Below are 12,430 nucleotides of genomic sequence, written 5' to 3'. Positions count from 1 at the left end.
TTCTTCTATGAAGAAACAGTTTTACACAGGATAAGTGAGATCATAGGATTACAGTATTTCCTTGTTCCATTTTTGTTGGCAAAAGTCTCTGAATCTGGCYTCTGTAATGATATCAGAACCTGCTGCTGGGAGGTTGTAACTCAAAGTTTTCATAAACTGCTGTCATATAAGGTTTACTCATGTCCTAGCTTCCCCAGAGGAACATCAAAGATATATACTGCATATATACACACATCATGCACCAGTCCTCTTGRCTTCTCTAGTTATTCCTAATGCTCTGCAGAAAGTTCTGATCTTATTTACAAATTCTGCAGGATGCTAACACCACACTTTCATTTTTGACATTTATGTCAAAATAGCATCTCTGTCTTGCAGTAAAAAAAATGTAGATTTTAATTGATGTACCAAGAGATAGATACTGTCTACACCTTTTTCCACTGTTGCTGTAAAATGTGGAATTCAKCAGGAAGTAGCCGATAGTCCACCACAGATAGGACTTTGTTTCTTTCTTTTGTTGATYGTGACTATGCCTAGAGAATTCACCATTTTTTTCACAGAAGAGAGAGAAGGCTTTACTTGCRATGATTCAGCTACTCTTTGGAGTGGGAGAATACTTTTCTTATTATTGCTGGAGCACTAAGCACGTAGTCTGCAATGTTCAATCTTRTGGCAATCCTTCTGGAGCACTCTGGCTCTTTCCTTCCAAACACACTAGTTCAGGAGGAAGTTCCTGTGCCTTTCAGAGGTCAGATAATCAGATCATGAGATCTTGTCTCATCCTGGACCATAGCACCCTGCACTGTTGAGTCCCTCTGTCCTCAGTTCAAAACATTGGTRGATATCTTTATCTTTCTTTATCTTTTGATGTTGAAAGATTGAAGAAAAAATTGATACAAACTTTAAGCTCTGATGTCTTCCTACTAAGAGCRTCCCCATTTACATTAGAGAGTCCTATTTTCCCAGTCACTATATAAGACAATTTGAGAGTATTTCAAGACTCTTCAACACACTGCTTTTTCTCTCCTTTCCTTACAAACTCACATGCACATACCACTTCAGCTTGGAGGGTACCAGAATCCTGTTCTTGTTATGCCACAGTTTCAGAGAAAATCGTGCAAAGGAAGAACAAAACCATCTTGAAATACCAACATGAAAAACACAGTGACTATATCCAGCCTGTTCCCTTGTGTCCCAGGCCTATTTCTGTTAAGAGCTTTCAGGGCTGAATTAGACAGCCATAGAAATGTCTAATTGTTCCTCCRCAGTTGAAGACTTTCTTTTTTTCCCAGGGAAAGTCTTCATTTGGGAGTTCTCAGGATTGGAATAGCAATGTCAGATATTACAGAATCACAGAATYGATAAGGTTAGAAGGGACCTCTGGAGATCATCTAGTCCAACCTCCCTGCTCAAGCAGGGTCACCTAGAGCATGTTAGACAGGATTGTATCCAGGCGGGTTTTGAATATCTCCAGAGAAGGAGATTCCACAACCTCTCTGAGCAACCTGTTCATGTCTTAGTTTTGAGACTATATCTTCACGAGAAATGGACTTGCTGGACTGTGTGGCTCAGGAATCTGTGCTGAATAGCTGGTTCCACTTGTACGATTTGTAATGTATTCCTGGCCAAACCAAAAGTCTGCGTATGTCTGCTYGTTGGAAGACATGAAGATATTTGGTCTGTCTGGAATTAATGGCCTCTGCCCTCTCCTGCTGTCCCAGGATTTCAACAAGTGTCTATGGTGAGAGGATTCCTGTTAATGCTTTGTGTGGGGAAAATTTAATCATCTGTCTTCTCAGGACTCTGTTAGCTTYGCTTAGCAGCCAGTGCCATGATTACAGATCAAACTCAGAGATTTCACTCAGCTGATAAAGCAGAACGGAAAAGGAAGGCCGGTCATCTTTCCTCTGTGCAGGGGAGAGTGAGAGAGAGAGAGAGAATATTACTGTCAGCTTGAGAGGAATGGCAAGRTTAGGAAGGAAAGCCTTGTGAGGAAGCTGAGTATTACCAAAAATAAAATCCATCCTTATAGAGAAAATGCCAAYGGAAGAATGAGTTTTCTTGTGTGCAATGTTTCTTTTCTACAAGCAGTGAATTTTGCCTAATAGACACTAAGCACCTTGTAATGGWTTGGCTATCATTTATACTGTCTATATTAAAGTTGAGCCCTACAAATACGTAACTTTCTTAGGAAGCAAACTTGAGTTAGGTGAACTACGTAGACTTCTCAGTGAAATGAAGATAGTCTGTAGGACAGCAGCTTAAATAAAAGGCAATGAACCTAGAGTTTAAGTCAGCTTGCTAACTCAGATGAAAGCGGAAAACTGCCTCACTYCCAGGATTTTATCTTGTTATAGCATATGAAGTGTATACCCTCTCCCCCTAAAAGACATGAGGCAGAGAGCTCTTGTCTTTGAGAATTAARGGCTTTCTCATTAAAATACTAACCATTCTCCAACAGTGGCTCATGACCTCATAAATGGCCTTGGAGGCCAACTTGGGTTTGTAGAGCCGGAAACCTGCATTGATTTCTTCCACCACTTCTCCATTGGTGCGATTCTCATAGGGGATTTTACCTTCACTGAAGACCTCCCACATCAGCACTCCTAAAACAAACAATGACAATAATARCAAAGAAGCAACAATAAAACCCTCAACAGGCCCACAGCCAGCTTTCACCTGCTGTTCTCTGCAGCTCACTGTTGATATCTGTTACTTGAAAAAGCTTTTCCACTCTGATTCTGAGAGCATGCCTAAAAAAMCAGCTATACATTTTAAGGATGCCAGTGAATATCTCCACCCAGCTCTGAACTGTGTGGAAGTCTCAGTTTGGGTCAGCACAAGTTTGGCTTCTCTGTATCATACTCCGTTGCAAACTCTAGCACAACAGGGACTTCTTTCCCCACTGAATAAGATGAAGTCTAAGAGCACTATGTGTCAGAAAATCAGTATGCTGTTTACGTCTTCTCCCATAAGGTCCCTCCTTCCTCTTCGCATGTGAAGAAAAGGCAATGYTAGTGAATGTACTTCATCCAGATGTGTAATGAGGAAAAGAGAACTCCCTTTTCATCACTGATGAAGTTTATCTGTTTTTGCTTCCAGTTAATTACATACAAGAGAAATCACTGAAACTCATGCCAACAGTCTGTCCAGCACTAGAATTTGCTTGTGTTTYGGCAAGACACAGAAGTAGAAAAGCAATGTGAAACACTCCATTTTTGTTAGTCAGCTTAGCCTCAGTACTGGGATCTTCTCATCTGCAAAAATACCAGGTTGTGTGATTCATTGAGATAAATTCATGTTGCAATCACAGCAGAATGTCAAAGGGATTACATCACATATTTTTTCTTTTCCTAAACACTCAAATAATTTGTTATGATTCCTGTTTAGAGTAGAGAAGCTCATCCTGTCATCTAGYGAGGTGGAAGAGAAACAGGCAAAGACAAAATGACTACAAAACACGTTGCAGTTGGCCATCAGAGAGGCTCTGCAACTGGCATGATTACAAGGTGTTTGTGTTAATATTAGGTCTGATTTCTTTGACCACTTAATATGACTGTCTTGGTAAATTGTGTTCACATTGTCATATTAGAAGAGAGAGATAGACAAGCAGATAGAGAGACTGCTCTGAAATAAATGTGTGTAACTCCACAGTCAGCTTTGCTAAATAATGCCCACCTTTTAGCTGCTCATTCTTAWTATGGGAAGATGCATTGAGACTACCGCTCCTCACCAGTGATACTGGTTGTATTGCAGAATAAGCAAAACAGTTGTACTCCCTCAGTGTGCAGATTTCTAGCATTGGGAATTTCTCACACCCATTTTTGTCTTTTGGGCACAGCAGGATTTCAGCCTTGGCAGAAGAGATGAATGGGCTGCAAAGCAGCAGAGCAGAAAGATCCTCAGAGTCATGAGACCATGACATGACAGGCGAATCCTCTTATGCAAACCCCACTGGATGGGGAGATAGTAAGTCAGACAGATGTACAACACTGGTGTCTGCAAATTTCATAAGGAAGGCCTGACCRGTACAAACAAACCTCACAAGTACTTCATTCAGCCCTGAATCTGGGGTGACCAACTTCACCCAGCTTGGCCTGACTGAAAATCAAAGCGAGCATGCATTTTGAAGGCATCCAGCTCTTAAAGGAACCCTAAATGAAAGTTATCACTTATGTTAGTGTACAGGGTAACTTCTGATCTGTGAAGCAGAAGAACATTCTTACCTAATAGCATTTCTTTCTATGTCACAGCCACTTCCCTGTAAGGTGTCATAGCTAGCTTCATAGGCAAATGTCTCTTGTTATTATGTGATAAGTGCTGACAGCCCCCTCAGCATGCCAGAGGACACAGAGAAATGGTGCTCTCTGATGCATGTCTGGATTGGATTCTCAAAAGAGCCGAGTGGGTTTGAGCACCCAGCTCCCACTGCAATGCTAATAATCTACCACAAAAATGCATAAGCTTACTGAGCATGACATGCACAGCAGAGCACAGTAAAGCGAGAGGGAAGCACAGAATTCACAGGCAGAGGCTAGCAAAGGTTATAATCCTGCATTATTTACTGCTAGGCCCGGAGCTGAGTGGCGCCCCATTGACTGTGTGCTGTGCACAGCACACTGCACTGATTCATTCTGCAGTAGCATTATTTGCATGCTAGCTGGAGATGGGCCAGATACATTAACATGCCAGATCAACAGGCCATGGAATAGCCTTTGTTATCTCCAGTGGCAATGACTTTGGGGAAAAAATACAAGAGCTTTCTTATCTATGAGGGTCCAGAAGGGAGACCAAAGAACAGAGGCAAATCATAAAACAATGCATCAGGGAGCAGGAAATTAGGTGAGAAAAAGTGTGGGCAGTGAAATAATATTTTCATTTTGACAAAAAATAAACAGAGTCTGCAGAGCAAACTTTGAATGGCAGTAGACATAAATGAAGCTTCACTGCTTTAGAGAGATGGACTGCCTAAATGTCTCTCCTTTCCTTTCTTTATATAACCTTACCAATGATTCTCTAGCCTTTTCTTGGACACTCCTTCCATATCATCATGAAGTAGTACACGTAGTAGTGCTATTTGGCAGTGTATAATATTGCACAGGGTACAATAGATTAACAAATTAACATTATCTTAAGTGTTTCATAGTGTCTAAGTAGTTCACTATTTTTTCTATTATTTTACTATTATTTCCTCCCTTTCACATAAAAGATTTGGGCTTCTTTTTCTAAGCCATTATTCAGGCAAAAMACTATTAGAACCAAGTAAATGTACTATTTGGGAGATTTTACTTAAAGACTGAGCATTGAGGCTTTTCTGTGTTAGTTGAATTTCTTGTATTTTAACTAGAGATTCTTACCAAAGGACCAAACATCAGATTTGGTGCTATAGTTGCTGTAGGAGAAAACTTCTGGTGAAGACCATTTGACTGGAAACTTGGTACCTGTGGAGCTGGTATACTGATCATCAAGGACAAACCTGGAAAAGGAATAGAAGGGAGTATGCTGAGTAACTCCCAAATCCAAGTTACAGCCTTGCAGGGAGCCTCTGCAGCCTCTGCAGCATTACCTTGACATCCCAAAGTCCGACACTTTGACCACGTGYGATTCCCCCACCAGGCAGTTCCGAGCAGCCTGCAAGAAACAAAGGCATAAAGGCAAAAGGGCAGTGCTGAAAGACTGTTACAGTCACTCTGTCACTTTTCTTTGGATAGACCAGATAGTGCTTAAAAATAGGAGAATAAAAGTGATACTACACCATATGAAGAGGGTGAGAACTTAAAGCTCTCCTGCTGTCTGCACATTTTACACTCAGCGTGTTTCTGTTGCCAGAAAGCCTCCAACCATACGTCTCACCTGCAGGCCCTTCTTGCCCACAAAGGGCAGAGGAAGAGTCTAAAATATCCACAATTACCCACAATCCTTGCTCCCCAAGGAAATGGCAGCAGTGACTGATGCAGTTTGACTGAACGTGAGACAGTAGGCTCCCAGTGCAAAAAGCAATGAATTATATATTGCAGAGGTCTGTGTTTGGACATTAGAACCTCCACTTAATTAAAGGGATTGTATTAGCAATACATGATTGTGCRTGTGTAAGAACAGCACCTGCTAGAGGCTTTGGTCTTTTTGGTATCTTCACYGACTTTAGACATGAAGAAAGGCAAGTCCTTGGGAGGTGTGGGAGCTGGGGCCCTCAAGGAGAAAGAGTTCATTCAGAAAATAGCTGAACTTTACGTCCTCCTTTCTTCTCTCTCAAATTCAGTGAAGGGAAACAGATTAGTGGATACGCCAGAGGATGCCTTTTTTTTCCCTTTAGCATTGATGCTGCTTCTGCAACAAGTGGAGATACTGGATCCTCTATCAATATATAGGTAGTAAAAGTCTGAAAACTGAAATTAGGGAAGGGAGAAAGCACAAGGAAAAGCCCAGCTGGAGCAGAGAACAAGCCTTATCTGGGGCAGACGTACCAGGTCTCTGTGAATGACTGAATTTTGTTCCAGATAAGCCATTCCTTCACATACATCTTGGCACATCCCCAGGAGGGTTTCTCTCGAAAAACTGCCTCGTTGGCTCCTGAGGTAATCCGACAAGCAGCCATGCTCCATAAACTCAAACACTAGGCATATGGGAGTTTTCTCAAAGCATACTCCATAAAGCTGGACTAGTTTGGGATGAGACAGTTTCCTGTAGAAAGGGGAGGGAAGGTGGAGAAAGGAGGTTGAAACTGGCTCAGTCCTTCTGTTCTTATAGAAAGTTGGTTATATAACAATTGCTTTGTTCCCCCACTGCATCCTCTCTGTGCAAAGGCCAACTATGAAAGCCAAAAGGAGAAAATGTGTAGGCCAGTCTAACTTCAATCTAGTTTGGCACTAAATGTCATCCTATCTCAATGATAATGATCACCAAAGATTTGTGTGAACGGAAAAGAATCCAATAAAAAAAAAAATCTGTTTCTTTCTATTTTGATGRGAGAGAAATATAAAGCAAGCAAATAAAGTCAATAAAGCCAGAGAGAAATATTTTCATCTGTGCAAAGCAGAACAATTTGGGAAGTAAGGCTTTTCARTAACATTTACCTCAAGTTTTATGAAATTTCCTCATCCAATTATTTTTGACAAAACCACTTTTTTTTCTCCAGAATACACTACCAAGAAATTCTGCCTTCCAGAACAGCAGAGATCTGGAAGACCATTCTGGATATTGATAGACACAATATCCAGAATTTGTGAATGTGTAATTACACATCTATGAATGTGTAATTCATTCACAGATGAATTACTGTGAACTCGCACAGTAATTCATCTGCACTTTGAATTGACCTCTTTTCTAACCACCAGAACTCACAGGTCTCTCACTACACTTTTTAGACAAATAATAGATAATCAAGCATTAAGTTCTCTACTGAGATTCCTGAACATTATCACAACACTTTGATTTAGTCTGGTGAATGCTGCAGAGACTGATTTTATTGGTAAAGCTACTACTCACATCATGACTTTAGCTTCTTCAATGAAGTCTTCTTCAGACATTGCTCCTTCACGAATGGTCTTTATGGCTACTTTTGTCTTGTCCAGCAAATAGCCAAGGTGGACCACCCCAAACTGCCCACTGCCGATTTCCTGTACACAGGTGAGCTCACAGGGATTTATGACAAATTTTCCTGTTGATCATAAGAGAGAAAGAATAAGGATTTAACAGTAAAATGTCAAAAAAAAAAAAAAGGTCTTGTCGGTTAAGCGTTGAAACAGGATTCAAAAGGAAACTTTCTGGCTCCGCTTCACATTGTCTGTCTGACCTTTAGCAGCTCATTTAACCAGTCTCTACTCCAATTCATRCTCAGGAAGAGGGAAAAAACTTCCCCTTTCTTTCCCTATTTGTCTTGTCTATTCGGTTCTTAGTGAGCATTGTTTCTACCATGTATACGCGCACTATTAAACACAGCATGCTTTTGAGTTCCTTGATGTCTSCAAGAATTACAATAAAGATAATACCAGCAAAATTCTGTAGACAACTATACACAGATGCAAGCATTTTTCAGCTTTTGTCAGGCTGAGCTGGGTTCTTGCTCCTATCACCCTCAGTTAGCATTCATTTAGGTATCTCTTACTGAGTTTAATGAGACCATAGAGTGCTCAGCACTTCCCACAAGACATTCAGGACCTTGCAGGATCAGCTTATTCTGTCATCAATAGTAACAACACAGATGATAATTTAGGAAATGGTTCCATGTAAAGACTTGGAGAAATCTATGTACTGCTGGGATAGTCACATGAATATTCATCAATACCCATGGGAATATTTAGGMTCATCTCGCTAACCAGGGAGAAGTGTGATCCTCATATGTAAAAAGAGTAACTCCGTACCATAGCTCAGCCCTGCAGTGATTGGGGCCTTTTTTCTCCAGGAACAGACAGCATACCGCAAACGAGTAACAAGACCTGAATAACAGAGTAAAAGTTATTGTCACTGYCATGGGAAGTGCACCTGTCATTACCCTATAAGAGAGACTGGATACTGGAAGCAGATTTATTGTACTGAGTTCTCAGCTCCACTTGAGGGCAGCTGAACCCCTATTTAGACTGTGATTTCCTGCCCGCTCGAAGGAATACAATTCTAACTAGTTTCAGTTTATTTCTCATTTTTGTTCTCTCATCCAGTATGAGCTTTGAGTCTCTATTAGCTCTGATAAGATGCCAAATTGTACCTTTTATTTGCAGGATATTTTGGAAGCCCAAAGTTTCCCTTGGTACATTGGAACTGTAAGGCTGGAAGACTGTGATGGCCATGGATCCTGGCCATGTCCCTAACTTGTGTAAAGTGAAAGCCCAGGGAAACATCACCTCCTAGGCAAGGAGGCACTGTAGTGCAACTCTGCAGGCATCTTGGCCTGGTACTGGTGACAAACCTCCACGAACTTCCCAGAGAGTGAAAGTCAGCATGGCCTCTGCATTGGCACACCCAGTCTTAAAAAGAAGAACCCACCAGAATGAAGGTGCAATGCTAGAAGCAAGGTCAAGATGATCATTTTCCTTCCATCCAAGTACCAGGTTAAGTGGAACAAAATGTGGTGTGATTTAGCATTTGGTTGTAAGGGCAGAAGGCTTGAGAGCCTTTTTTGCTCAAAACAAAGTCACCTGGCTGTGTGATAAAACGGCACCTCCCCTGGTTAATGTCGGCCTTCACTCACCTCCTGCATTGTGCTGATGGTAGTTGATGAGATCAGGGATAGAGTCAAAGACATGTTTTTCTGCCAAGTAATACCTCTTGGGAAAGTCATTTGTCTCATTGATGTGATAATGCTTTATAACGGGATTGTTGTCTGTGCTAAAAAAGATGAAGTTTGTTTAAGTAAAATTATTTGCAGTAAAATGATAGGAATTGTGGGGATAAAGGGAAGGAGAGAGGGCAAGCAAAGGGGACCTTCTGCACATGGAAAAAATGAGAGAGAAGCAAGGAGTGGGCTACGACTGCTAATGAAAGTGGTGTACTTGTGCGTTCTCTCTCTCTCACTCATAGATGGTCTCATCTCTAGAAAGGCTGAGGTTTCCAGATAAGAGCAGGTTGAGTACTAAGGTTCTCTGCCGCCTCTTTCTGAAACAAAACTTTCTGCCCTATCATGGAAATCCTTTCACTTGTCCTTTATTATGCATCTCTGATTAGATCAGCTTACAGTCAATGTTGATCCTACAAACACTTCAGCTGTGAGGGCAACTTCATCACAAGTACAACCCCACTAATGTCTAAGGGACTATTTATAGGCAAAAAATTAGATTCAAGGAGAAGCGGAGCCTTAACAAACTGCTTTGTGAATGGCAGCCAACTCTTCAGCTTTTTTTTGGAAGTGTTTATCATTTTCATTAGCCTTCTGCTCTCTCTTTATAATGCCAAAACAACTACTGAGATTAAACTCTCAGAGAAGTCATTTCATTGATGTAATTGATGCGAAAAGCTGTTGAGCTCAGCTGTACCTTAATGCTTTGGTGAAAACAGAGACTGTGTACATGCCAGGCTGCCTTGAATCTCTCACCATGAAGGCACCTTCCTTACCCTGCAACAGGAGCAAAGTGTAGAAAATCAGTTAGTGGCATAATGGAAAAATAACCATGCTGCTGGCAAAGCTCTGCTTGTTTTAGCCCTGTCTATTGCTCTGTCATGAAGATGTGCTAAAAATGTAGGGAAAAAATGAACCACCAGCTCATTGACAGAGGTTGCTCCTTTCCATGCACAGCTCTAATATCTGCCTAGAACCTAAAGTTACACCCAGCTGGTCTCTCTTGGGTGCCACATATTTTTAGCTCAGTTTCCTGAGGAAATGAGACTTTTGTGAGCATGCTGAGTATGTGTGGGTGTGGGTACACATGAGTACGTGTCTCTCTGTCCCTCTGAGTGTCTGCCCTAGAAATTTTTAATCCATTGATAKATTTCAACCTTTCAAGTATCACCAGAACACTGGTGATATTAAATTCACACAAGCTTCATGAAAACGAGCAGCCAAGTAGAGAGSCAAACCTCTGACTGTCCTCCACTGAGAGAAGAGCTATAGAATGAGCATGTAATTTATTAGACAGCAGAGAATCCATATAGGAGAATATGAAAGATAATTTACAAATGCTCCAGAAATGGAAAAGCTTTGCCATTTCATGGAGACCCCAATCATCCAATATCTAAACATGCAAGCTTAGGAAAGCAGGTTTTCTCTACTCTGGCACTCACAGAACTGCTTTTGATATTAATTTTTCACTGYAATTTTTTTCTACTGATCTGAATGCTAAAATACTTGAAAAGCATCATAGGCCACGATCCTGCARTGCAAAGCATTAATGGATCTGATGGCAAGGGAGAAGGTTAACATCACAATTTGGATATAATGTACTGTTCTGACCTCTCTTGATAGTAAAAATAGCATTTTTCTTCTGTTTGCAGATAAAGACRCCTTTCATCTGACATCCTGATTATTTTGTTCCCTGCTTTGCGTTATATGGTAGATTTCTTCCATTTGTATATGTCCTCTCTCCAGCTCCAACTGTGTTGTGTCTGGCTACTTCAAAGTACAGGCAGGAGAGACACGGGATTGCTTGCACAGGTAGACCAGTATTGAAGACAGCACCCTGCGTAAGTTATTTTAAGCACTGTTCTTGCCCTCCTTTCTCACTTGATGGGAAGGCTGGCCAAAGATCACTCGCAAGCTTAGCTGCATTTTCTGAAAAACTGTGAGGATGGGGAGGTTTTGAACCAGAAATCTCCACCGCCACAGAAGCATGACACTAGTAGGACCAAAAGAAAAAACAAGCTCACTAAGCCATGCRTGGACACATAACATAGGAATTGATAGGAAATAAAAGAATTATTAAACACAATCAAAAAGCTTTTATTTCCATAAAATACTATTGTTTCAAGAAGAAGCACTTCATTCAGGTTTCTTGTTCTGCTAGTTTAAGAGCTAGTTTAAAAACTAAGGTTGTGTTCGTGCGGAAGATTTCAACAAAAAGTATATTCTTTTTGTTTTCATTATAAATTTCACTAGGAAACACTGGCTCTACTGAAAACTTAAAATACATGCTCACATGCACATATACACACATAACTTAAAAATCCCCAAACCCACYCTTTTGGTTTCACACAGAATATTTCAGCATGAGGCTAGTTAGATTTTCAGCTCCTGTCATCTGCAGGCCTCCTGCAGAGACAGAAGAGATGAACTAAATGTACAATTTCTGTTGACTGTTCGGAAACAGTGTTTTCCATCAGCCTCAGTTTTTGGGTGTGTTTGACTGAAGAAGGGTGGCACAACTGGCTGCCCACATGCAGTTCATGCAGAGGTAAGGAGCGTTTGGTAGCATTTTCATTCCTGCTAGTCCTTTATCTTGCATCACACTCTAAGAACAAACAGCAGCAGCACAGCAGGAACCCAGGGTTCAACTCTCTCTTACACAAAGCAGTCTTCACAGTCTTTTCCCCATTTGTCATTAATTAATTATTATTGCCCATCTGACCTGCACATAAAACTGGTTTACCTCATCCCTGAGGAGCATTTCTGCTTTGCTTCTGTTCGTGTTCTTATTGTACCACCTGAAAGCATCAAAAGACTCTGCGTTAGTGTTTCTAAGCTGTTAAAGTTTCTACTGAAAAGCCTCTGCATCRAGAATCCCAAGTGTTAACAACAGCAGAGAATGTAAGGTAGGGAGATTTGAGGTTTGTAGGTTCTGTAACAAATCCAGGGCTCTTAGAGGTACAAGAAAAGTGTAGGCACAACTTACTCGTATATTTGCAGATTGTCGGGTGATTTTTCCACCAAGTAACTACTTGGCACATAGCCTTCATGCCTGTTAAAATGCAAGAAGGGGTGAGTGTGCTATACAGACAGGATTTTCTCTGCATCTGTGGGAGTCATCTCTGAAAGTATTTGCCTGCCAGTATTTGCTCTTTACATGATATA

General features: G+C 41.0%; 1 protein-coding gene across 4 annotated transcripts in view; it reads right to left on the bottom strand.

Annotated features, from left to right (window-relative positions):
* Window positions 1-1,832: 1,832 nt before the first annotated feature.
* Window positions 1,833-12,430, bottom strand: part of ITK (IL2 inducible T cell kinase) — a 31,622-nt gene continuing 21,024 nt past the window's right edge. For all 4 annotated transcript variants that reach the window (XM_085317848.1, XM_085317851.1, XM_085317849.1 and 1 more), the window contains 11 exons: window positions 12,252-12,317; window positions 12,009-12,063; window positions 9,963-10,042; window positions 9,182-9,318; window positions 8,358-8,432; window positions 7,483-7,654; window positions 6,462-6,678; window positions 5,564-5,628; window positions 5,355-5,473; window positions 2,446-2,603; window positions 1,833-1,904 (listed from right to left, as the gene is read on the bottom strand). In XM_085317848.1, coding sequence (XP_085173974.1) covers window positions 1,833-1,904; window positions 2,446-2,603; window positions 5,355-5,473; window positions 5,564-5,628; window positions 6,462-6,678; window positions 7,483-7,654; window positions 8,358-8,432; window positions 9,182-9,318; window positions 9,963-10,042; window positions 12,009-12,063; window positions 12,252-12,317 — 1,216 coding nt within the window. The remainder of the gene's footprint in view (window positions 1,905-2,445; window positions 2,604-5,354; window positions 5,474-5,563; window positions 5,629-6,461; window positions 6,679-7,482; window positions 7,655-8,357; window positions 8,433-9,181; window positions 9,319-9,962; window positions 10,043-12,008; window positions 12,064-12,251; window positions 12,318-12,430) is intronic.

Source organism: Rhea americana, unplaced genomic scaffold, assembly GCF_003343005.1.
Source record: "Rhea americana isolate MKP2758 unplaced genomic scaffold, rheAme1 scaffold_51, whole genome shotgun sequence".
NCBI classification, from domain to species: Eukaryota; Metazoa; Chordata; class Aves; order Rheiformes; family Rheidae; genus Rhea; species Rhea americana.
This window is presented reverse-complemented; position numbering and strand designations above follow the sequence as displayed.